Source organism: Triturus cristatus, chromosome 6, assembly GCF_964204655.1.
Source record: "Triturus cristatus chromosome 6, aTriCri1.1, whole genome shotgun sequence".
Lineage (NCBI taxonomy): Eukaryota > Metazoa > Chordata > Amphibia > Caudata > Salamandridae > Triturus > Triturus cristatus.
The window spans coordinates 219,745,060-219,772,788 of NC_140589.1; the positions used below are offsets into that span (position 1 = coordinate 219,745,060).

The following is a 27,729-nucleotide window of genomic DNA, read 5'->3' on the forward strand; positions in this document are numbered from 1 at the left end:
ATGGGGGGCCCTTAGCACCAGTTGTTTCTTCACCCACTCTGCATTCCCCGAGAGTTATTCAGTTCTTATCATGGAACATTGCCGGTTTGAAAAGAAAACTTGACGATCCTGTGTGGAATGATTTTATCAATAAATTTGATATTATTCTTTTCCAGGAAACTTGGAGCTTGATTCCCCTTCATAGATCGGTTCACGAACTTGACTCCACTGACACTTCCTGACGCACTCGTCTTGCAGGTCCTGACTCACTCGGGCTACTCACCCTTGTGTTACTAGTCCTATTAGTGACCTTTATTGGTTTCTTTTCCCGGTCAGCCGGGACGGAATTATAACCGGCGGAGAGATTCACTTAATACTCACGTTGCGCCTTATGCCCTGAAGAAGTCGTGGGTCTTACACCCGGACGAAACACGTGTTGGCTGGGCAACGGAATCACATTAAACAAAGAAAAAGAATCGTTTTTGGATTACTGTAATTTGGTCTACACTACTGTTCTTGTCATTATTTTCTGTACATCTTGCTGGATGTCGAGCTGTGGCCGAATCTTATTGACATGGAAGTCATCTCTAGGCATGAGAGCGACCACAACCCGCTAACCATGCAATTCAAGCGCGAGTTGCCAACTATATCCATCGAGCCTACCAGTGCCCAGATACTCTGGTCTAGAGAGGTTGTCCCGTCTAACTGTAATAGACGGCTCAAATGGTCTACAGTTGCATAACGAGAGCTGGACCTGGGTAGTATTAAAAACATTGTAAAAGAAAGCGTAAGCTTAATGAAGGCTGCCCCGGCCAGTGCCTCCAACGTCTTGCCAACTAAGGGTTTTAATGAGATTTACTCTGAGACTATTGCCAGGGTAGGGAAGTTTTTTGAATCCAATATCAAAGGGGACCGCAAGCCACCCCGACCGAATATGGAAAACCTGTGGTTTTCGAGCGACTGCAGGGAAAGGAGACAGGATCTAACCAGGGCTTTAAAACAAAGGGATCAGTCATCTATTGCTTATGCTCGAAAATCTTACTATAGCTCTATAAAAAAAGCTAAGCGACTATGGGAAGAAGACCACTGGCAGGACCTCAGGTGTGCAGCACGATTGAAAGACTCAACTCGGTTTTGGGACCTTATTAACATCAGTACAAGGGGTGGGGCAGACCCAATTCCAAATCATATAACTGGGCATCAGTGGTTCGACCATTTTTCTGGCCTATATTCCTCCGGTGAAGATCCCCCTCCGGAGGTTTTGGGTCCAGCACCCGAGCCTTTCGTTTATTCTGGGGGGGGGGGGGCTGTTCAGCCTCAGCGAGATTCATTCAGCCATAAAGACGATAGCGCCGGGTAAGGCAGCTGGACCAGACGGCCTACCTGGAGACTTAATTCTTCATGACAGAGAACTCTGGGCTGAGTTTATTCTACAATCCTTGAACAACATAGTATCAGGGCACCCAGTACGAGATTCCTGGAAGGGGGCAGAGGTGGTGGCCATTTTTTAAAAAGGTGATAGAGAGGATCCTGCCAACTACAGACCAATTAGTCTAATTGTCGTGATTCAAAAAGTGGTTGGCAGGGTCCTCTTGACCAGGATTAAGGCATGGATCGATGAAGATGGCATCCTGTCACACTTCCAGGCAGGATTCAGGCAAGGGGTCGGAACTATTGACCAGGTTTTCAGATTCTGCACAATATACTGGAAATCTGTCATTATTGAAAAGGGAAGCCTCTATTTGGCATTCATCGACCTCAAAACAGCTTTCGATTTGGTCCCCCGGCTAAATTTGTGGCAAGTTCTGGCTGACCTGGGAATTCCCCCCCTAAATTTGGACCTCCTTAAACGGCTTCACGAAGGCAATTTCGCAAGGGTCAGGTGGGGGCACCAGGGCCAGATGACAGAGAGAATAGCAGTAAGGAGAGGTGTCCGCCAGGGTTGCGTTCTCGCGCCGACCCTATTCTCTCTCTTCATAAATGGGGTGGCAGACTATTTGAGAGATGATGGGGTCGACGCTCCAACCCTGAGCGGGGAAAGATCACCCTCTCTGCTTTTTGCAGATGACACGCTGCTGATCTCTAAGAGCCCTATGGGTCTCCAAAAACTCCTGTCTCGATTTACCAAGTTTTGCATTACCAGGGGCCTTAAGATTAATACATCTAAGACTAAGTTAATGGCCATGTCCCCCTCTAAAAGATTCAGGAACAACATTAGGGTGGACAATTGCAACCTGGAGCTTGTGACAGCCTTTGATTATCTTGGGGTGAGGGTTAATAACAAGTTAAACTGGGCACCTCACCTATCTAAAATGCTCCTGAACCATAAACAAGCAGCAGGAGCTATAGCTAGACATCAGAGGCTGTCATACAGCCGGCCAATAGCTGCAGCAACCAAGGTCTATCAGGGGAAGGCTCTATCAGCTCCTCTCTAGGGGGCGGAACTATGGGGATTTGAAAATGTATCAGATCTCATTAAATCTGAAAATAAGTTCTTCAGAGACATCCTCTCACTCCCCCTGTCTACGCCACTAGTTCCTCTCCGCAGCGACCTTGGTAGACACCCTATAAACGATGTGGCAAGGCTGCGCCCCCTACTCTACTGGGTAAGGCTTAGAAGGTCTCCGGACCTAAGCCAGTATGCCACAGCTTTGAATGATATACTACATCTCGGAGCATGCCATAAGATTCCGTGGGTATCCAATCTAAAAAAACTGGTGCTAGAGCTAGGTTTGGGCGAGTCCTGGGAGAACCAGAAGCCACCTTCCAAACCCATCGTAATTTTGTTTTACTGGGACTGGGTTAATGCTGCTACTCTGAAGTCTCAGAGAGGCATTCTTACCGAAAGAAATTTAGGTGCTAAACCCGCTCCTAGTTTGGAGGCGTTTCTGGACCTTATTGAATCCCCTAGCGATAGGTCACTTTACCTTAAATTAAGGTATGGTACACTTCCACTACACGTGTTCCAAACAGGGTGGAAAGGTGGGATGGAGGTCGTTAAAGGTTGCCCAGGTTGTGCCTCCCCCACGGAATCTATCAGCCACTTCCTGTTTGCTTGTCAGGCCTACAAACAACTGAGATCTAGATGGCTGAAACCCGTATGCGCTAATTTGGGCTGTAGGTCGTACTTGGTGGCTCTGCGCATCCTAACTTATGAGACGACAGTGCCCAGTGTTATCTGTGGGACTGCTAAGTTTTTGGGGGGGGCCTGGAGGATAAGGCAGAGGCTTCTTGAGAAGCACCAATTTTTTTTTTCTTTTTCCTGGGGGTAATGAATTATGCTGTTTTAATTATGTCAAAATTTTATTCTGTACATATGGGGAACCTGTCGTTGTATTGGGTTCATTTTTTTTTTTAACATGATTGTTTTACAATGTTTTATACTTTTATGATATTTTCACATATCGAATAAAGTTATTAAAAAAAAAAAGAATACTCACATAAATCACATATTTCCTGGGCTCTTTAACAAGTCAGAGAAAAGCAGCTATTTGCTCCAAACGATTAAGTACCACCATAGATGCAAATTTCAGACTCTTGGAACACGTCTGTTCCTACCAATGGCTCGATTTATAGAGAATTCTGAAAGTTGCTTGGGTTGGTTTTTCCTACATTCAGAGCATGTTTCAACTTTTTGGGGGAATTCTTCAGGAATTGTAGGAATACTCACAGGAAGCTGGGATTGTCACTGATTTCCAAACATATGCACATTGAGTAACATCCATGCATTTGGCGAATAAATTAACATCTGTACATTCACAAATGTAACATGTGTGCATTTTCTTAAGTAGTCTGTTGCTGCTTGTCCATCAGCAACTTTTCGCTTTTCTTCTCCATGATAATAAATGTCTGTGTCCATAGTTGCATATCTTTGTATGGATACAGATTTCCGAAATATTGAAAAGACTATGCCTTCAAATTTGCAATACGCACTGACCTCAAGGAGAACCGGCTTTCCAACTCCCACTCCTCGTCCTTTGCATAAGATTTGCATCAAAACTTCTTGAGATCAAAATTTATGTGCGTTCCTAATGCAAGCCATTTCCGAGCGTAAATTGTAATGTCGTAGCAGTCAATAATAAGAATGGTATTTCTATATTGATCAGAAGCATCTCAGAGAGTAAGTCAGCATAAAATGTATAATAAAGTACAGTTTCATGCATGATAATATTGATGTGGGTGTTAAGAGGATAGATGTGGGAACAGGGTGTAAGGGAGGAGACACACATAATACTGATTACTGTTGCAGCTAAGAAAATCTTTTTTCACTCTTTATTATGTCTGAACATGTGAATTTTTGCATGCAGAAGGCAGTTTAATGAGGCATAGTAAAAGAAGATCAAACTTCATTTAGGGTGATCACCTCCCTCCAAGTGCTAATGCTTACAAACCTGCACTTTTGTGTTATAGCCTCATACAATATGTGAGTTGTATTCTTGCTTTGCTTCCATTAAACTAACACAACTGAAAACAATGATTTGAAGCTGAAAAATGCAGTACTTGAAACAGTGTCTGTAATGACCCGGAATGTACTAGTCAGCCTAATTTCACTCAATTTTTGTGAACATACCTCGTCTCCCAAAGCGTGCTGGTTTTGATGGAGTTGATTTTGAGGTGGTTGGTGGTGTCTGAGAAGTACTGAGGGTGGACGGCTGTAAGATAAAAACACTAAGTATTACAACTCTTACGAACTGAGATGTTAAACAGAAGAATATTGAAAAAATAAGAATGATGCTTGTTAAATAGCAGATTAAATACTTCTAAAAATGATTTGGTAATTTACAGTACATATTTAAACATATTTGTTTAAAGATGACAAATGATTTGCCATCTCAAGGAAAAATTACAATCACTTGGGAAAAGTCACAGGGGCCGATTCACAGAACTAATCTGAGATAAAAACCTAAACCTACTACTTTTAGTATTTACAGAAGGCATTTAGTAGTAGTAAAGTTAGGACTCCTAACTTTACTACTACTAAACTGAGCAAAATCCTAACTTTACGACTTTCAGTATTCACATAAAGCATTTAGTAGTAGTAACGTTAAGTGTCCTAACTTTTCCTACTACTAAATGACTTCTGTGAATACCAAAAGTAGTATATTTAGGATTTTATCCTAGATAAATTCTGTGAATTGGCCCCATAGTAATCCTAAACCAATGCCTACGAGTTTTCAGAGACCAGGATGATCTGGGCTCATAGCATTAGGTTCAAAAAGGTTTATGCCAGGGCAATTCTAAGATCATTTATCAGGGACTTGAACATGTTGTAAATCTCTCCTTTATCTAAGAGTAAGTCGATACATGGGAGACAGATGCATTATTTTGTGAATAAGATTTATTGTGAAAAAGACCCTTTGAGAATAAAACCGACAAAAAAAAAAAAAAAATTACACTCTTCGACCATTTGATCTCCCAGTGTTAGGAAATATGATTTTTATGGTATCTTTTTCATGTTGTAATCAGAGACATTTTTAAGAGCTCATCTGTGTGAATAAACTAAATACTGCATAAAACAATTGTTTTGGGAAGCATTGCATTCATCTAGGCCACCACCTTTCTTCATTCTTCTAATAAGATTATGGTTTTCTTATTGAGAACAGAAAACTAATAACCATGATTACTCATTTAGATTTCTGGAGAACACTATTGTAGTAATAATTTCTTCCTCTGTCTGATTCAGATACCTCTACTAAGTGTGCATTATGAGAGACCCAATATTTGCAATGAGACTGGTAACTCCTATTTTCAGCCATCGGAATTATAACATCCACAGTTTTACAGTGGACTCCTGAAACAAGGATACATTTCTAAAAGGAAATCTGAGAGGAGATTAGGAATTACCTGCGAAATTGGATACAGAAATACTGAATCCACCAAATTTCGAAATTTGCTAGTGGGCCCTACGGAGTAAGGATCCCACCAGTCATTTCCCATTAACGTCCCCCACCCAATGGAGTTACCAGTATCCTTGATGTCAGTCACTCTAAGGAACGGAGTTAATGAGTCTAAATAACTGAGGTCATTCAAAATGCAATATAAAGGTTTATCATTGTTATACACCAGAGTTAAAGAATGCTCAATGTAATTATATATAGATATACTGTAAACATATTTCAGTATGTGTTTTCTTACAATAATTAGTTTAAAGGTAATAGTTCCCCCACCCACCCATACCCCATACTGTACCTTTGCATCAGCAGTGTCAGGCTCTTCTTACCACTACCCCAAACTGGTTTATCTGACTATGTTTTTCATCTGTACTAAACCTTATTTAGAATATCTATATTGTCTCAGCTTGAAAGGTATTACTAGCTTGATCCAGAAGTTGAATTTGTTTTCTTTAGCTTTAAGGGTTTTAGGGCATCAGAGGGGTTTTCAGCTGAACTGAGAGATCCGTTTACTTTGAAGATTATCCAAAATGTATACCTACATCTACACAATGTTATTTAATAGTTGTATTTATTTATTTTCTTCTTTACAGTGATCAAAGCTCAAATTCAGCCACTGATGTAACCCCTTAATCCTGGGGAAAACATGTTTCCATTCTCATACCTTTTTCAACATTAACTCATGTTTAATGGAAAAGGTTTATTCAGTTAATAATGTATTCAAGGTTATTATATTTCATTCCACTTGACTCAAAGTTCAAATACAACTCTGTGTGTTCTATCAGAATAGCTTTCTGGAGTATTTCGGGCATGACGGGGAAGAGAAATGGTCTAGTGGATGATCTGTTTTTAGCATTGGGTATGCAAAGGATGAGATGCTGGAGTTGTTAGACCATATGGTCATGGGTTCTAATTGCAGCTGAAGCACTTGACTGAAAGTTGCAATTCTGCACAAATTGTTTATTCTCTACCTAGAATTGTAAATACGTGTGCAATGCAACTGTAAAACATGCATCAATGTGTAATTAAAGTATATGCATATTAAATAATGTCTACAATAGTGTATTGTCTCCCAACACTCTTGTTAATATGCAGTATTCTATTGCCAAAACTATATAGTAATACAGTGCAATACATAAATACCTATAATGATATGAAATAAATATATGGAGTAAATTGTTAATTGCCATCTGTTACATCCTGATTGGTCTTTATTGGACTCCAGTTTATCCATTACATTTTGGATTTTCAATTTTAGCTCCTCCAGTTCCATCACCATCAGCAGCAGCTGAAATATATACAGGGCCTGAAATAAAACAAGGCATTTAAGCACCTAGAGGGAAGGCATGAGTATCGGTATCCTAAATGAAAGGTGTCAATGCTCTCTGGGCTCATTTAGAAAATTACTTAACGCCTTGAAGACTTGAGTGGCAAAAGACCTAAGCAGGTCAAGACTCTAAAATAGTTATGAACATTTCTGTACAATGATTTAAGAGTTATTTCAACAAGTTGAAACGTACTCTGGACCTAGTGGGATGGCACTGCAAAAGTCTAAACCCTGGAGAAATTTGGACAAGACAAAATGTTTTGTCACAATTCATGCAATGGTCTCATGCTTGAAGTGTAATGGAGGTAACTTCTCCTTAGCCACATAAGCCAGCATAGACTTCCAATAATCTACCTTTGATTCTTTTAGTTATAGCTCTATATTCTTTAACAGAAAAAGACTGATATGCATTTTGTCACAAGATCTGCCGGGACTGTTTGTTATTTCTAGAGTGCAACTTGGTATTTCCATGTGATTGGGGAGGGACACACTGGAGTGAAGCTCAAGGAATGGGGAAAAAGGTGGGCGCCCTCTGAAGGAAGCAGCCGCATTGCTTAGGCACATCAGTCTGTCGGTCAAGAACAGAATCATTCCAATCAATAAAAATGAATGATTTGACTAATGACTTCATGAGATGGCAGAAACATGTCAGAAATAAAGATTGCGTAAAAGGTACAACAATTGAATACTGGATTTAATTCTATTGAAGAATGTTGCAAACACTACAGTGGAAATGAGGCAGTCACTGGCCCATGCCAGCTACACCATCAATCACGATTAGAAAAGTGCTTTCCCTGCTGGTCAGACCAACTGTGTGAAATGTTGCCCTCCAAAGAAGACAAGCTCACCATAATGATTGAGGCAAGCGCATTGCGACTTTCCGGTCTGCCCACATATGTTCTTGTTGTGGATGAGCCTTTAGAGACTATAATTCTGGGTGCCTGTCCTCCATTCTGTCTCACAGATGCTGGCAACCTAGGCTCCAGGTGGTGCATGTGAAGGATGAAGTTTGAAATATATGTCGGCTCTTTGGGCATTATGAAGAAAGATGCTTTATTTACTAATGCAATGTGTTGGTTCTGAGACTAGGGATATTATTCTTTAATTCAATGAAGGTGAAAGTGAATCTTACTCAAAACTAAAGGAAAGCCTGATTATTTCAAAGGAATATTCACTATAACAGGTAAATTAAAAAATTTCATTCTACTGTTATAGAAACTGGTGAGACTATTTTTGAGTCCTCCCCAGCCCGGGTACTCGCCAATGGCTATGCCACACTTGGTGCTTAGGTTAACAATCAACATTCTAAACCTGCATTCACTTTGCTACGCTCCAACACTTACGTCACAGTTATACGGGGTCCATCGGGAGCCATAGGGGTTCCTTCTTTGCTAACTCACACAGCACTACATCTCCCCTGTTAAATAACAAATTAAGTTTTTTTGCACATATATACACGTATAATGGACTTCCCAGGATGTTGAGCAATTACCATGTGTCCTTTGTTGGTCAAAACATGAAAGGGCTGAGAATCGAAAGGAGCATCAGATTTTTGTTTTCTATGTTTACAAACAAGCACTCGATCTCCAATAGTGAACATAACGTCTTTTTCATGTCGGCACTTGTCTGCATACGCCTTCATTTTCTATTTATGATCCAAGTCTTTTACATCGATCTCCTCCTCAGTACTCAAACTTCTGTTGACTCACTGAGGTAACTTGGCAGTCATGGCTCTCCCTAACATCAAGGTTAAAGGGCTTTTACCTGTGGTCGAGTGGTGGGTTGAATAGTAGAATTCAAAACAGTCTCAAGGTCCAGCTTTTCCAGTAAAGCAGGCTAAAGAGCTTTCGTAAGAGTACTCCGGAGTCCATCAGGATCCATAAGAGTTCTGTCATTACTAACTCACACAACACTACAACTATTCACTCATTTCTAACCTGCCTGAAAGAATATGCTCAACCGTATGGTGTTAGAAACTACTCCATTGAGAAAGACACTGAAATCAAGGTTGTGAATCCATGTATTTTAACACAGTTGTTGCAGAAAGCTCATAAGTGGGATAGAATACTAACACTGACAAGAAGGTCTTAGAGGTAGACAATCACTGCAGAAATAGATGGATACTTGACTGAGAATGAAGGTACCACTGCAGATATGCCAATCGAACTGGATGCCTTTAAGCAATTATGAGAGGGTATTGTATCACAGAAACATATGGGCATAAACAGATACTGTACCAAGAACTAGGCACACTTGAATAAAGGATATGGAAAATGTAGGCAACACTAGACAACGGAACAAAGAAACTATGGGCCCAATTCACAGAACTAACTTAAGACAAAATCCTAAAATTACTAGTGGTATTCACAGAAGGCACTTACTCACTTTGGTATTCACAGAAGGCACTTGCTCATTTTGGTAATCACAGAAGGCACTTACTCATCAATGAGTAAGTGCCTTCTGTGAATACCAAAATTAATAAGTTACTCAAAATGAGTAAGTTACTAAAAATGAGTAAGTTACTCATTTTGGTATTCACAGAAGGCACTTACTCATTGATGAGTAAGTGCCTTCTGTGAATACCAAAATGAGCAAGTGCCTTCTGTGAATACCAAACTCGTAGTAAGTTTATGATTTTGTCTTAGGTTAGTTCTATGAATCGGGCCCTATGTACACACTTAAGGCAGAGCACAAGTACATTTTTGATAGGTTGAAATATAAGGATTATCAAGACTGCATGATGCATAAACAAATGGATGATGATAAAACAGGAGGATTACTATGCCAACTACTTAAATGGGAAGATTGTTAGTGTCCTAAACCTACTGGGTGACATTGTGTGTAACATTGTAGGTCCTCAGTGTGCAATCAATCAGTTTTTTCCTCAGTTCTATAAGAGTCTGTTCAGTGACCCGGGCTCCGACGACATACATGTGAGAGTAAATGCTTAAGCCATGAGAGAATGAGCCATAAAGTCATGGAATCATTTGATACATTGATTACCCGACAAGAGATTAAAGCATCAATAACAGACCCTATAAACAAGAAACACGGCTTCTTGGCAGAATTTTAGAAGACCTAAGTACAAACATTGACATCAAAACTAGTAATGTTTTACAGTCACACATTTCAGAGAGGGATGTTACCAATAATGACCAGACAGGCACTGAAAAGTCATGATTTGTAAAAGTGGAGGTGATAAGGTGTAGGATCCATCTGACTTTCAGCCCTTCTCTATGTTAAATCTCAACTATAACATTTTGAGTAAGATTCTTGACCATAGGTTATTGAAACATATGATTTATCTGGCCACCCGGATCTCAATGTGCTTGTTCCAGATTTAAATAACTATATTAGGCAGTTCTTTCATGTCCTGGAACTGCATCTACTGAAATACCAATTTTTGAAGTAGTATCTGTAGACTTACACAAAGCTACTAGTCTATTGGAAATACTAACAAGCTGTTTCAAGTCACAATCTCTGATCCCTGGAGGGTTAAAAGGACATGAGGCAAGGGTGTCCACTTCCACCCCTGATTTTCACTATCACTATTAACCCTCCCGCTAATATAATGAGAAACTCTGGGATAGGAAAAGAAATAGCGAATTGCAGTATTCACTATTTAATATTACTTTACAACATCCATATTTCTCATGTCCGTAAGGAGTAGCCATTGACTTTATTGACCCTACTGCCACAGGCCAACACCTGTTGGTATAAATGGACAAATGCTCCAGAATTGTAAGTGATGGCAGCAACTAACATGGCTGCAAATATGACCAAAACTGTCCTGAACAAATTGTTTTTCACTTTTACCATTTGCTTAACCGTCGAGACAGATAAAGGCCCATTTTCCAATAGAACAGAAATAAAGGACTTTGCAATTGTTCTTGGAATTGAACAGAAACAAACAAACAAAAACAAATATACAAAAAATAACCCCTCTCTCGTCAAAAGTAATGGAGTGGCAGGAAGGTTTGTTGCCACACTTAACAAGCCTCTACAAATATAACAAAGTTACAAAAGCCTACACATCTGAAACATAGTGTCAAACCTTGCTTGACTAGAGGGACAGGTTTCACACCACCATCATTGGTTCATCTACTAACTAATTTTTGTCTGAAGAAATATAAACCAAGAAGAATCATCATCTGGAAGAATCCAACTACAGGTGTGATGTCAAGTTTCAGCATATAATCCCATAACGAAGGACAAAATCAAGAAGTATGCTGTCAGATGTCTACAGGCCAGATCATCACATATGCATTTTAGTGATGTGTAAGTAGTGCAAGACCATAGCAGTCACAAGGAGGAACCAAACTACAATCTGCACCCATATGTCATCACTGACAATGGTTATGTTCATCACAATAAAATGCTCCTATTTTGAGGGTTTCAAAGTGCCTCTAATGAACTGTTATTATTTGATCAGCAGCTTGAATTTGGAATGCTTACAGACTATGAACCTGATGAACCTGCAGGACATTTCTCTGCTAGCATGAAAATTCCTTGTTAGACACTAAATTGCTTGAGCAGAATTCTCTTGCTGCTACTTCTTTCTTCTTTCTTCTCCTTCTCATTCTGTCTCATTTCTTAATTCTGCCTCTCATACTCCAGCCTCTTCACCTTTGTGTAGGATCTCGATATCTGCCTGTCCTGCATGTCATTTCCGGAGGGCAGATTGGTACTTCCCCTATGCTCAGGCAGAAGCATACAAATAGGTGGATTGAGAGGTGATGCACAAGATGTGCTTTCTGTGGTTGAATCAGCTGCATAGATCAGGAGCTCTGGCCTGCCACTCGAAAACAGACTTGTTCCATTCAATGGAGATCCACAATAAGACCGCGCAATTCCTGCGATGCCAGAAACAATACATAGATAAAGATTGCGTAAAAGGTATGGCAATTGTGCACTGAATTTATTTATACTGAAGAACCTCACAGACACTACAATATGCTTCAACAATTGAATATTGATTACAGTGACTAAAATTACTGAAACGATTTGGCTATCTCTGTGAGAGGCTGGACTGGTATAATATGTACACTTGTGTAAGTGGACACCCTGAACCAATCCAGACAACCCTTATGTTAATTTAGGTCTTAGACAACCTTAGAAAGCTCTCTAAGTGGGAGCTGTGGAGAGCAGCCTTAAGGCTTAGTCCAGAAGGAGCGTAAATCAGCTTATTTTAACAGAATGCAATCTTATAGATTAAGTGAGAAAGAACCATACAATGTACTTATAAAATATGTATTTATTACATAATACTCACTAACACATACAGATATCTCCTACCTGGAAATATGCACAATGCACACAATACTTGCATAGAAATTACATAAATAGCACTGAATACACAGTGGACCCCGGGGGGGGGGGCCAACCATATACTAAGAACCATGACTCGTGTCAGGACAATGCCCAGAGGACGTTGAGGACCCAAGGAACCACCCAAAGTGAGTGACTAGGCGCCCCACGGAGATTGAGTGTGAGAACACGACTGCATTCTCCGTACAAATGAAGGTGTAAGTCGCAGTTGCAATTTTAACAAATAAGGATCCTTCCCAGTGGATCCTGAAGAAACCCTGTGGAAGACAGAATGTTGGAAAGCCACCCCACCCGTTGATATCCTAGTACCCATGTTACCTACACCAGGGAACCCAGGTGCATAGGTGTGAAGTGGTGTCGGAAACCACCGTCAAACCCAATGGAGGACTTCAGGAAAGTGCCGCTGCTGGAGAAGGAGAAAGTGTCCGGTGGAATCCGAAGGAGGATTCATTTTGAAGAGCACTTGCAAGCAGAGGGGACAGAGTCTATGTCACTCAGGAGTCACCTGGAGACCTGGAAGACGAATGCCCACTTATGTCTAGAGTTGCAGGAAAGTTGACAGTGACTTTGTCTCTGCAGCTGTGAGGACCAGGTGATGCTGTGGAAGACCAGGAGCCATGCACGAGCTGTCCCACATCCAATGTCGAGAGTTGGGGGGTCGGTGTCCATCCACCAACAAGCTTTGGCAACTGCTAACAACATGGATGTCGAAGAAGGTGCAATGTCGGGACCAGCAAGTTCAGGGGACTCCCCACAAGCAGGGGAGTCAGGGGAGGCCCCGAGCAATCAGGGGAGCCCAAAAGAAACAAAGATTACCCTCAACAGGACCCACAGGCCGAGGGGGACCGAATTCGCAAGAGGACCTTGAGCAGCTCACCAAAAGATGCAGGCCACGGTGCAGACAATGCGGTGTGGACACAGATTCGGGTCACTGGAGTTGCTTGAGGTTGTGGCTACTCGGAGCCCGAAGATCCTGGTGGAATGAAGCCAACAAGCCTTTGCAATAGCAAGTTGACACGGTGCACATGGGCTTGGTCCCTGCGGCTCCTACGAGGGATACTGGCCTCAAACTTGGTGAGAGGGGAGGCCTCGAGAGCTATGGAGAACTACCACCTGTGTTGCTGAGCCTTTGGAGTCTGTGGGAGCTCATGATCAGCACATTGGTCACCTTAGGTGAGGTGCCGGCAGATGCAGGGAAGTGACTCCTTTACTCCAAGGGAGAGTCCTTAAGGTGTCTTGGATGCCCACAGGCCTTGGTAGGTTCCTGTATGGTGCACAGGCACAGATGATGCAGCAGACTGGAAGGGAAACAAAGTCGAGCCCAAGCGAAGTCCAGCAAAATCCAGAGTGCCCAGACGGTAGAAGTTGAAATGGTGTCTGATTTGAATCATGTCCCACAACCTACACCCAGGTAAGCCCTTAAGTACTCTAAGGAAAGGGTTGGTACAATTCAGGGGACCCTCCCAGAAGAGGGCTTGGAAAGGAAGGAAGATACTTCCATGTCCTTTGTCCAGTTTTGCACCAGAGTGGGAGCCAACGGCTACAAGAACTGGTTTGAACTGGACTATGCAAGGAGGCACCAAATGTGCCCCTCATGCAGACTAAGTGCCACTGGCAAGCGCACCCATCCGGCCCCAATACACTAAATCCTGTCTGGGAGGTGGCCACACCTCCCTGTGACAGGATACCTATTGTTCTGCCTTCACCTGCTCGAGCTTGGCTCCATAGCACGAGGGCAGAATCGTGTCTCTGGTTGGCAGCAGCCATGTTGTCCTGTCCGGGTCTAGAAGACTGGTACCGGGAGCACTGAGAGCCTAACGGAGGCCCGTTCCAGTGCTTGGAATCATACCTCCCACATTGTTAACAGTGCGGGAGGTATGATTCCAACATGTTTGATACCAAACATGATAGGATTCGTTGCAGCCAATTTTGAGATGCTCATTTATATGTTATACGGATACTTCACTTACAACCCAGAAGAGTGGACTCCGTTTGGCTGTAGGGGTGTCCTGCTCATGCAGGGGCACCCTCAGACTTAGAACCAAGCACCCTGCCCTCAGGATTGTAAAGGCCTGCTATAGGAGTGACTTATAGGTTTTAAGTGCAGTGGCCCTAGATATAGGAGACCTATATCATTTGTAAGTGGTGCTAGCACCAGCTTCCACAGGCTGCAGTGGCAGGTCTGTAGTTACAGTTTAAAGAGTCTCCCATGGGTGTCATAAATGTAAATGTAAATGTAGTGCATTTATATAGCGCTCCGCACACCCCCGAAAGGGTCTCTCAGGCGCTGTCCACATACCGCTGTGGAACCCTTCCTGGCCTTTCACTGTGAAGTTCCCACTCCTGGGTACCCTCAAGGTGAAAGCCAGGCATCCTAGCGCTTTGGGGCCATTGTGGAGATTAAGCAAGCTATTGCCTAGAGTTTCAGAGTGAGACCCATGATTAAAATAGGCACCGAGGCGAGAATTATCGGGTCCGGGGAAATTGAGCCCAAGACCCGCCGAGGTGAGAATTGAACCCTGGTCCGGGCCAGACCTCTGCATCAGGGTCTGCCGCTCTAACCATTGAGCCACACTTCTCCTACATAATACATGCTTCAGCCCATGGGGGACCTCTGGGGTACCTATGCCCTGGGTACCTTAGTAGCATATACTAGGGACTGATCTCAGTATCCAATCTGGGATGTACCTAAGTACTGAACATAACAATTTAGGGGATAAAGCAGATAGACTGGGGTCCGGATTAGCAGGATCCCAGTCAGACTAGTCAATAACAGCTTAGCACCAGGCAAAAAGTAACCATAAAATCAGATCCTACTTTCCTACTATCTCCCACTTGAATCATATTAGCCAACAGCATATACATCTTGCACAAGGACGAAATTGTTGTAGGAGAGGCCAAGAATAGCTACTTCATCGTGACCATTCCCCTTTTTTGATGAAACTGTGACAGCAACCTGGATTACAGGTCACATTTCTAAACAGTACATAACAGATAATGATTTACATTTTTTATGACTAACAAGGAGAAAGTATCATGGGTCTAACTTATTAACGTCTGTATTGTTGCTGTGTCTGATATGGTTCTCCAGCTCACAGACACATTCTGATGAGGTTCTGGTTTTACTTGGTCAGATGATGGAGAGGTGCATACAGTTATTTACTGGTGAGGTACACCCATAGAGGTTTACTGAATTTGACGCTTCTGTTATGAAACCTTTTTTGCTTTTCCAATAATTTCAAATGCCGATATCAAGTATTATTCCTTATCTTCCCTTTTTAAGTAACTTAGGTTGGGAACTTAAAGTTCTTTATTTCATAACTATAATGTTGTTTCTATATTGTTGTGCATGTACCACCAACATTTCTCTGAGGACAGCATTTTTGCTTTAGCTTTAGCAAAGCAGCAAATTGTAAACCGGGTATTTCAAAAGCAATCATTTGGTATATTAGGTGCCAGATTGTTTATGCTTGTAGCAGCTAATTTGCAGCTCACTTCACAATCTTCTCTAGGCTTAACAATCCACTTTCTTTCCCTTAGAGTTAGGACTGTAGTTAGATTTAAGACTAGGATAAAGGCTCTGATCAGGTGTGGGTTAGCATAAATTACAGGATTAGGTTTAAAGCAAGGGTCAGAGTTAAGATTGTTTTTAGGATTATGTTAAATGTTAGTGTTAGAGTTTGGGTTATGTCTAGGGTTAGTGTGACAAGACTGATTAGTGAGAAGGGTAGACTTTCAATTAGAGTTAGGCTGTGGGATATGGTCAGGTTTAAGTGTTCGGATTAGAAATATGGATTTAGTCAGGATTTTGCTGCTTCCTTCCAATCAGAAGGCTGTGGTTAGGCTACTGAGCAGTCAAATCCTGACAGCAGCCGGTATCCTAGGCTACTGTTGAGGCTAGGGGCAAAGGGATAATGATTAGACCTGTACACACTCCACTAAGAGTACATAAGATTTGGAGAAGGACTGCTGTAATCCAAAGGGTAAGAAGTGTAGGTTTTGGGAGACAGAGAGAACAAAGGTTTCCCAGACACACAGAAAATAAGTCAGTGACTCGCCATTTCACATCACACTTCTGGTCTGAGTCCATCCCTTTGTCAAAGACTGTAAAGCCAGACCCATTTTGAGCAGGCTGAGACTCAATTGTCTTTGTTTTTCAGAATCATCAATATGTCTGCCTTTGACACATATGTTGTATGCCCTTATCTTTCCAAGTAACTGTGAAAGTGTCAAGTCACTCAGGCAATGGCATTGATAAGAACAGCTGATGCGACATCAGTCTGGGCCAAGTGCCTTGTCATATCTATCTCAAGTTGAGACAAGAACAAGACCATAAACAGTGTAGTATGAATGGACTGTGCCTAAGACTAGCATCTTGATGCACATAGATTATGTCAGATGTTTCTGAGGTTATGTCAGAAAGTCCCATCTCAGATAAGGAACAGTACAAAATGGCTGCCAACTGACCACTTGGAAGGAGAGTTCATTCACCCCAGATTATTGCTCAAGATACTGACAGAGAAGATCTTGACTGCCAAACTACTGTAATGCTGCAGCATCTTGCTCTATGCTGAAAACTGATACCGAGCCAGGTCCGAGAGGAGAAGATCTGTTGCTGCTGTGTGTTTTCCATCCCATTGAAAAGTCTCTCCAGAAAACTGATAACTACAGCATTTGGCTGTAAGCAGGTATGGAATGCATTGATTCTCCCTAAAGAACTGTAGGTGCAAGTTTCGCAACTCCATACTCTCCTTATAAAGCGCATAGAAGAAGGTTTCAGGGTGTTCGGTTGCTAGATGACATTTAACTGTGGTAGAAATGTTAATTTACTCTTGTAGTTCACAACATCTATTTGTGCTGTTTTAATAATATTTTGTGTGGTTATTTTAGATGTTCTAAGCCATAGGATGAGACCCTTCAAATAAACACTTTTTAATTAAAGTGTCTTTTTCTTACTTTGTATGCATATTTTTGTAAAGAACTAAGGGCCATAAGTACAATAGTAATCATTTGTGATTACCAGATAGCACATTTTAGCGATTTGCTATTTGGTGTCTTTGCGCCATTTTGCAATGCCCAGTGGGTCGCATACAGAGCTAACTCATGAATATTAATGAGGTATGTCTCAGTTTGCGACCCATTAGGAATCGCTAAAATCTCAGGGATGGCAGCCTGCTGGTATCAGCAGACCACCACGGCTGTGATTGCTATTAAATAAGCAATCTTTTTTAGGGAAATGCAGCCCATTTTCCTTAAAGAATAACAGGATGCACTTACAAAAATAACACATTTTCTTTTCATTTTTTAAGAGAAGGCAGTGGTCCGTGACACTGCTGCTTGCTCTTAAAAATGTTTTTACTAACTTTCACAAAAGGGAAGGAGTCCCTTCCCATTTGCCAATGGGTTACCACCTACTTGAAGTAGGTGGTAAAATGCAAATATTTTGTGATCACATTTCAGTTGCAAAACATTCACACATACCACTGTGATTCAATATTAGTAAGGGACACTCTAAACACGCCCCTTCCTAATAATGAATCGCAAAATCAAATGGGGATTCGGTAATAGGTTACCAAATGGCAAATAGGGCTTTGTACATTTAAAAAGGCTTTTTTGAATTCGCAAATGGACCAATTTATATGTGAAAACAAAAAGCCTTTGTACATGTGGGCCAAAATTGAGCTTCTCAAGTCACCACTGCATCCCTAAATCCCTGTTTAGGGACGGTAAGTAACCTAAAAGCACAGGTGCCACTTCAACTATGTTTTGGTTGGGGTTGTGAGGGGCTGCAACAACCTGTCTTCTAAATTCAATTGCTGGTGTATTGAACTAAGTTAACTCTTGTCACCTGTGGATGTGAAAACAAACCTTGCACAGCTAAGTCACGATCTTAGTTTACTCCACACCTTCTGGGGTAGAACTGGCAGTGAGTATGAAATGCCGCTTTCCTGTGCAGTCTGTACCTGGCAACGTTTTGTTTCATATGCAGCAGTCTCAGTTTGCACCTATTTCACACTCCTGAATATTTGTTTTGTTTTCCCTTTATAGGTGAGAGAGATGTTAAAAATGAACCAGTACCGAAGAATACTGTTTTCTGTCTCTTTCTCTCTCCTCTGTAACTTCCTTTTACCCCATGTTTGTCTTTCCAATATCATGTTTCTTTATCTATAGGTCCAGAGGTATGTGGAGGGATGCTCATCAGATTCAGGTTTGGCATTTCAGAAACCTGACAGTTTGCCAGGCAGCCTTCTTATTTTTGCCCACTATGAATACAAAGGAGCATCCATTGCAAGTTATGACCTAGGCTATAGTGAAAATCTGCAAAGATTTAACAACAGCTCTGCAAGAGAAGGCCTTCCTTGAAATCACAAATAATCAGATGTTTCTCACCACTCCATCTTGAGACACTCCCTCTACTAAAAACGCTTTAGGAGGTAATGCTTGAAACCAAACCTTTCTTATCCCAGAACCTCATGGAGCAATATACGTTTGAAGAATGTGCATGCTTCTATGACAATAGCCCATTGGAAAAATTCACAGGAGATCCCTTACTTTTCAATAGTTTCTACCCCAATGCCAATTACATTTCCTGGCATGGCGGCAACAGGATCATACAAAGATAACATTTGTGTTACCCTATCCGAACAAGGACACCATGTTGTTGGCAACTCAGTTGACCTTCAATAATGGTCCTATCCCACATAACCATTCAAGTTATGGATAATTTTAAGTTTACCTTAAGTTAGACAAACCGTACTATTAAGTTTGAGGCAAGGGAACAAAGAGCTCCTCACACACATCAGTCATTTTCATAAATATTTTGCTGATAATGAAGCAGCTCTCACCACATTTTCTCAAGGCCTCGGAGAGGAACCCAAGGACACTTTGTCACTAGTAGTAAATCAATCCCCATCTATTTCTGCCATAATTTATGGAACTGTTCAAATTGAGACCAACAAAAAATTATGAAACAGGAAAGATGCAGTTTCCTTTGTTGCTCTCGGTCAATACATCCCTGTGATTTTTTCACCAGAATTATTTTAGTTTGCAAAGCTTGCGTAGCTTTTTGAATAGCTTTGGGAACTTGTAATGTTCTATCCCCGCGCGGCGCCTGCACTCGGACATGGTGTTGTTCCGGTCTCGCGCTGCCCATTGGCAATCTGGAGCGGACTCTAAGGAAATCATTGATTTTATGAAAGAAATTTTCATGAGGGAGGGTTTCCCTGAAACCATTATCTCAGACAATGGGGTACAATTTGTGTCTACTGAGGTTGAAGATTTTCTTAATGAATCTTCAATCAGTCATCTCAGAAGCTCACTTTATCATCCCCAAACTAATGGGCTTGTTGAGAGACTAAACAGAGTCATTGGGGATTGTATCAAATGGGCCATTGTACACAACACAGTCATACCCCCTACTGTTAGAACCATATTGTGGTTCTATAGGACTACTCCCCACTCATCCACAGGCATCTCCCCTTTTGAGCTACTTAGAGGCAGGAAACCTTGCACGGAGTTTAGACCTGCATGGATGTCTAAATGGTTCAAATCCAACACTACACCACAGGAGCTGGATGAAAGGGTTAGAAAAACAATAAGTGATGTACAAGGTAAACAAAAAAGATACTTTGATGACAGGAAACATGTCTCTAGCAGGAAGTTTGCTATTGGTGACATGGTAAAAATTAAGAAACAAGGCTTTGTGAAAAAAGGGGTGTCCAAGTTCAGTGAACCTGTCTTTGTGGACAAAGTATGTGGCAGTGCTGTCCGCGTTAATGGGCGCAACTGGTGGAACATGAACAAGATCGTAAAAGTAAAGGATGCTGTAGGAGAAACAAATGATTCTAATGTTGATGTTACTTTGTCACGTACTTCCGTATTAGGAAATTGCAATGTTCATGAGTTGAGTAACCCTCTTGTCGTACCCAGGAAAAGTTCCAGAGTGGTCAGACTTCCCGCAAGGTACAGGTGATTGTCTTCCTTTACCTTTGACCTGACTTTATCTCTATTATTTATCTCTCTATCTCTTTCTTTCTCTCTCTCCTTCTCTACCTTTGTTGTTCAGTCTTTCTCTCTCTTCCTTTATGTCTCTTCTTCCTTTTCCTCTTAGGAAAGGAGATATATGTAATGTTCTATTCCTGTGCGGCGCCTGCACGCGGACATGGTGTTGTTCCAGTCTCGCGCTGCCCGTTGGCACGCGAGGTGTAAACGTGGGTCAGTTGAGATTCTACGGTTTGTGACGGTTTGCCATCTGTCGAGCGGCTTGCACGCCTGCCTGTCTGTGGGGACTTGTAATTATAATAAACGTATTCTGCCAACTTCTCTACGTGAATTATTACAGAACTTAATGTGGGAAAAGATTCACATCTTTATACACCACTAGATGGTATTACCAGTACCAGGAGCACAGCAAATGGTTCTACTTAAATCTTACATTACAAGACATTTGGTCTCCGATTTTAGGGAATCAGTTAACTATTTGGACTACTACTCACGTTGTTGTCAATACAAGTGGCATAACACTAATTGCATAGCACCGTATCATCTCAGCCCAAAAAGGGATTAAACAAGTTATAAAGATAATTCTGACAATAGAATTCAACTTTGTGGAGTCCACAGTTATATTAAATTGTGTGTTTTCTTGTATATGCAACCTTTCGCCATTTAAGTCAATTTAGAAGATATGATACTATCTACTTATAGTACATGATGATCAGGCCAGACAAGAAGGATATTCTATAAAGAATATCACTGCAGCTGAAATAAACAGTTATAAAAGAAACAAAAATGTTTGCTTCAATTTGTGGACACTGACTGTGCCAGGCATTTGTTGTGATATTGTCCCATATACTTACATCTATGCCTGTGTAACATTGCTTTGCCACTTTGTGTGCTGTCTGCAATCATTTATACTACCCCACACCTGGTACAACAAACTGAAACATATTACACTATTCTAAACATACCTTGGTGAGTTGGGAAACCCATCTTGTTAGAGAGAACTGGCGTAATAGTGCTTCCCGCGTCTGTTTAGTAAAAAGAGTAGCAAAATTAGTCAGATTGAGCACTAACCGAATACAAGCTGCAATGCAGTGACTATTCATTGGTATTTGTACCAAAATTAACGTAAATTATCACCTTTGCATCCATAAGTGAGCCAAACACCAGAATGAAGAATCCCTAAAATGTAGAATAAAGACAGCGTTATGTTTTAGAACAGCAAGCCAGAATGTGCCGGCCAAGTGAAGATACATTGTGTTGAAATCAAAATGTGGATGGAAGAAGTAGCAAATTATTAGTAAATATTTTGTGGCATAGTAAAACAGACTTGTGTGACCATTAACAACAAAAAAGTGTTATGAATACAGCTAGTATTAAGGGAAAGTGCCACTGGTAGTAAAACCTTCTTACCAGTAAATAATTTCCTGTATGTTAGCATCTGCAGTTCCCACTATGGGATACACAACTCAAACTTAATTTTAGTTAATAATTGAAATATCATACCAGCTTTGATGATCTAAATTAGGGAACACAGACAACCAACTTAAGTTTAGGTTATGTGTAGTCACAAAATACTCAGAGAACGGCAGGGGAGTGGTTGCTCTTTGCTGGAGTGTCACTGTCACAGCCTCGTGTCTGAGCCATACTAAAGATAGACCGACAGGAATTTTTGGCTGTCTGAAATACCTCATGCCATCCATGCCAAAAAGAAAAAAAATTATAATAACAAGTATAAGGAGAGAGAGAGTACTTTTCGTCCACTCCCTACATGTGTGTTTATGGTTTGCCACTGCTTGGATGGGTTTTCCATCAAGGCCCTGGCATTCATTGGATGATTATAGTATTACATTAGTTGTCAAATATCTCTACAATGCAATACTCTGCAGTGCATGTCTTAAGTTAATCAGTTACACTGCAGAAATCTTCTGACATTTTTTCACAACACTTTTTTGGGGTATAACTAAAGTCTAATAATGTAGTCTGTTGAGCAAAGGGTTCTGTTTTTAATATTATTAAGGTAAAAGGTATTATTGCATTTTTTATTAATAAATTATTCTTTTTCTTCATCTACCTGATTGGATATTTTATTCTGGAAACTTTGAGCAGCATTGAAAATAAAAAAAGCCACGCTGTAAAAAAGCGGGTTTTGTTAATGAATGCACGTGTGCGGGCTTCTCTTTAACAATGCTTAGATTTGTAAGCAAGTGTTCTAAATAATTTAGTAGATTTGTAAGCAAAAGGATAATATACTTCAGGAGTTCAAGCTAGTTTATATAGCACAAAAAGGTTATTATATACCCTAAAGTATGTAGTAAACTGAGAACTCCTAATATTGAGTGCATTGACTACTGTACAGTGGAATATTTGGACACATGAGAGTGGCATATATTTAGTTACTAAATTTAAATATTAAATACTTGCTTGAGACAGATTTATTGCATATTCAAAACAAAACCTGCTGGAAATATTTTCGTTTACTAAACATTAAACACAAGCACCGGGGAATCATGTAAGTGTATGTGATGGAAACTAAATTCTAATCTTTGTTGTGATAATGAATTATTTACCCAAAAAATAACGCTGGTAATAACTTAAGGCATAAAGATTAGAATCAGAATATGATAAATAAAAATGGCAAGCTAGTGCTTGGGATGGGGACAAATGATGACTAAAAGTGATAAGTGGATATTTTGGGACAATATTAGATTATTTCCAAAATAGTAAATGCTGATATTTGAATGATAATTTAGGCTAACTCAGGAACATCATTTTTTGATTATAATATGGCTTATATTAATATTTTGGAGAGGATGTTTCCTTGATGCTGTGGCATTTACTTCACAATTCATATAGCAACCAAATTGATTTCTATATACAGCGCTTTGTAAATTAATTCTCACCAAATATAACTACAGTTTGTGAGTCCCAACCGGGCATGATCTGTCTTTTCTATTGCAATGGATTTTCTGTGCAAGGGCTGAGATTGCAAGAGTTGTGTAATGTTTAATTTTCGTGTCCTGGCCGGTCATGGTAGATTCCAAACCATTTCATGCTACTAATTATTTACGTTGTAGAAGCAGGATAGAAAAATAAAATAAAGTGCACGCTAGAGGTCAACAGATTAACTTTATGTGGCCCTATTGACTAAGGTAAATTTATAAGCGTAAATTTACTCATGTTTAAATGTACTCTCATGTTTAGGAGTAACTTTACTACTTTTGGATATTCACTATTTCCAAGTGTAAAGCTACTCCAAAATGTAGACCGCCCCTGAAACCAGGAGAAAGAGGTACATTTATGAGTGTCAAGTTATTAGTAGTAGTTTTTGCACATAGGCAGAGGCCATCACCATCAGGACAGAGATCTCCCCATGGTAAAGTATACAGAAAAGTAAACATTTTATTAAACTTTTGAATTATTTTGTATATTATAATGTCAAATATTATGTGAAATAATGTTCTAGATATTTAAATGACAGCAGGCACTGCAGGTAAAGGTAGGCGTTGATTTATTCAAGAGACAAGGTGGGTAGCATCCAACTCCCGGCTGACCGAACTCGCAACTGCCAGGTTCAAACCCCCCCAGGTTCCAGCCACACGCATAGAACATTCTATCCTTCTAGAAGGCTACCAGGAAAGGACACAAAGGAAGGGTTCAATAATGGACATACGTTTAAGTGTAAACATTACAACACATCTTACCCCTTACAAATAGATAAAGAAAATCACACAAGAAGTATGTGTGATAGGAACATCTAAAACTAACACAAATAGTCATTCAAATAAGTAGGGGGTCTACGAATTCTACCCAGGCGGACTCCAACACCGGGCAGAGACTCTTGAGACGCCACACTAGTAGAAGCTTGTGAAACCTGCTCACAAGAACCACTTTGCAAGGCATCACCACCCCCTTCGTTAGAACGAGAAATTGAAGAAGGAACAGCATTTCCCTGAACTGAAGCAGAAAGCATATACCCAGTGTTGGCCTCAGATTGCACAACAGGATGCATAGGGAAGTTGGGAGAAGAGGACTTTTGATATAAAGCGATCCTCCTAAGATTCCACTTCTGCCCATCCTCCAACACAACATAATCTTGAAAGACCTCCTTAACTCTGTATGGCCCCTTGAATTTTGCAAGGCCCTTAGTAATCCTGCCCGGTTTAACTTTGATTAAATCACCACAAGATATAGAGCTTGTCAAATCTCGCTTACCACACAGGCCAGTACCACCATTATTAACATCAGAAACTCTATTCTTAATCCAAGAGGGAGTCAACTTAGTACCAGGGCGTCTCCCTCGCATTAACTCGAAAGGAGACTTCCCTGTATGCTCATGCGAAGTAGTACGGTAAGCCCAAACCATGTCTTGGACCATCACATCAGTAAACCCCCCAGAAGAAAGAGACATTTGTATAATCCCCTTCACCACTCTATTAGCCCTTTCACAAACACCATTCCCTTGAGGATTATACAACAAAGTACGATGGTGTGTTATGCCACAACCAGATAAAAAGGAACGCATTTTCTGTGAAGTAAGCTGTGTACCATTGTCCGTTATCATGACTGAAGGACAACCTTCTTCCAAAAATAAATCCTTCAAGAACTTAATAGAGCATTCAGTAGTTATGTCCTTGACAAATTTGACTGTTAACCATTTAGAAAACATATCCACTACCACAATGGCAAACCTTTGATTTACTGGCAACTCATCCATGGGACCAATAAAATCCAGGCATATGCTATGCCAAGCTTGCTCAGGAGCAAAAATACTACCCATGGTCTGAGTAGAAACCAGTTTGAGTCTTTTCTCACTGTCTTTGCAAACTGGACAGTTTACAACCCAAGCTGAAACCTGTGCATCCAAACCCGGCCACCAAAAATCTGCTCTGACTCTACGTTGGGTGAAGGTCTGTCCCAAATGACCCTCGTGGGCTAATTTAATTAATTTGGGTCTTAAGATACATGGTGGAATGAACTTGTCACCTCTCATAAGGATATATTCACCACACACTGAAAGTTCATCCAAGACCTTAATGAAGGGACGAACAGAGGGTTGGACACAACTCTCACGTCTTGCTCCTAATTTGACCAATTCCATGACATTCAACAAAACACTATCACCTGACATGGCAGAACACCACTCCTCTTTACCAAACGTACCATCGCTCAATGCCTCAATATCACGGACAAACGCAATGGCACCATCATCTAGAAGATCAGCAGAATCATCACTGGAATCTTCACCCGGGATAGCTAATCTAGACAAACAATCCGCCTGTATATTTCGCCATCCTTGGATATAATTAACATCATATTGGTATTCCTGTAGTCTGGATGCGAGTCTAGCTAACCTAGGAGAACCTTTCCCCGCTCCCCCGGGTGACAATACCTTAATCAATGGTTTATGGTCAGTCCAGAGTTGAAACCTGGTACCCCAGAGATACGTCCTAAAATATTGTATGCCCCAAGCAGCAGCCAAAGCTTCTTTCTCAATTACAGAGTAATTCTTCTCAGAAGTAGAGAGGGTGCGTGATGCAAAAGCAATAGTTTTATAACCCTCACCCGACTTCTGGAGAAGAACAGCCCCTAAACCAGTTGCACTCGCATCTACCATGAGCACTGAGGGACATTTGATGTTGAATGATGCTAAAATCTTTGACTCACACAATTCTTTTTTTATGGCGTTGAAACACTCAGTATGAGACAGATCCCAAACAAATTTCACTCCCTTCTTTAACAACAATCTTAAAGTTAAAGTTTTGTCAGAAAAATTATTGACAAATTTCGAATAGAATTCGATAAGACCCATAAAAGATCTAAGTTGATCCTTATCCACAGGACAAGGAGCTAAACGTATGGCTTGCAAAAGATCCCTTTTTGGCTTAATGCCCAGCACAGAAATTTCATAACCTAAATATTCAATTTGTTGTACTAGGAATGAGCATTTGTCCTTACGAAGGGTTAAACCAGCATCTCCAATCCTCCTCAAAACCTCCTTAAGAACACAATTATGATCATTAACAGTTTGCCCAAATATTAAGATGTCATCTTGAAAAAATACAACATTGTTGATACCCTTGAATAATTCTGTCACCATACGCTGAAAAACACTGGCCGCAGAGGTTAGGCCAAAAGGAAGCCTAGTAAACTGGAATGTCCCCTCTGTGGTAATGAATGCGGTAAGGCTCTTAGAGTCATCATGTAAACGGATCTGATGGTATGCACTTTTGAGATCTAATTTTGTGAAATATTTAGCACCACTTAATGTACTAACTAATTCTCCAATGTTGGGCAGAGGAAAGGTGTCTGCTATGACACTCTTATTAAGAGACCTGAGGTCCACACAGAACCTAATTTTCCCATCAGACTTGCGTGAAATCACCACCGGAGAAACCCACGTGGATGCTTCGACCGGCTCAATAACCCCACTCTGAAGCATCTCATTGATAAGAGATTTAACTTCATCCCTCACAGTGAGTGGAACTCTCCTAAGTTTGTGTTGGATGGGAACAGACGTATCTTTGAGTAATATTTTGTGGACATAACCCTTTAACTCACCCAATTCATCGTTAAAAACATTGCTACTGTCCCTCAAAATATTGTCTAAAGAAAGCTCCTCGACGACCATTACCTGAGGAACTGCCCTGGGGTTCACAATTATATGTAGATCATACTGGTGTATCCACCCAAGGATAGGAGGCCCATCAACAGCAACATAGACTTTGCCTCTAATAGACTTGCCTGAAAAGGAAATATCAGCATCAAAATACCCCAACAAGTCTATTGTTTCACCTTGATAACCTGTGGGGCTTATGTCGCAAGTCAAAAGGGAAAGATCCGACCACTCTTTCCTGAATGTAGGTTCAGGAATTATCGTATACCTTGAACCAGTATCCACCATTAATGACACCACATGGCCATTAATATCAAAATCAGCTCTTGGACGTTTTTCCCTCATCTCATTGATAAGATTAATATGTTCATCCGAATCATTTACTATCAAAATTTTATCTTTCTCTCTCCTAATTTCGATAATGTTGTCGTCCACGACTGCTACTCTAGGTTTACCTCTGTATCTACACATTTTTGAAAAATGTCCCATCTTGCCACACTTTAAACATTCCTTGTTATTGGCAAAACAAAATTTAGCGTCAGAAGAATGTGTGTTACTTCCACATCTTGAACAAAATCTCGTGGGATTTT

The 27,729-nt window shown here is 40.8% G+C and overlaps 1 protein-coding gene across 1 annotated transcript in view; it reads right to left on the reverse strand.

Moving 5' to 3' along the window:
- LOC146816676 (adhesion G protein-coupled receptor F5-like) overlaps positions 1-27,729 on the reverse strand; it is a 956,016-nt gene that overhangs the window by 14,714 nt on the left and 913,573 nt on the right. The window contains exons 19-21 of the mRNA XM_085610571.1: positions 21,664-21,705; positions 21,492-21,551; positions 4,550-4,631 (exon numbers count right to left, since the gene is read on the reverse strand). Coding sequence (XP_085466697.1) covers positions 4,550-4,631; positions 21,492-21,551; positions 21,664-21,705 — 184 coding nt within the window. The remainder of the gene's footprint in view (positions 1-4,549; positions 4,632-21,491; positions 21,552-21,663; positions 21,706-27,729) is intronic.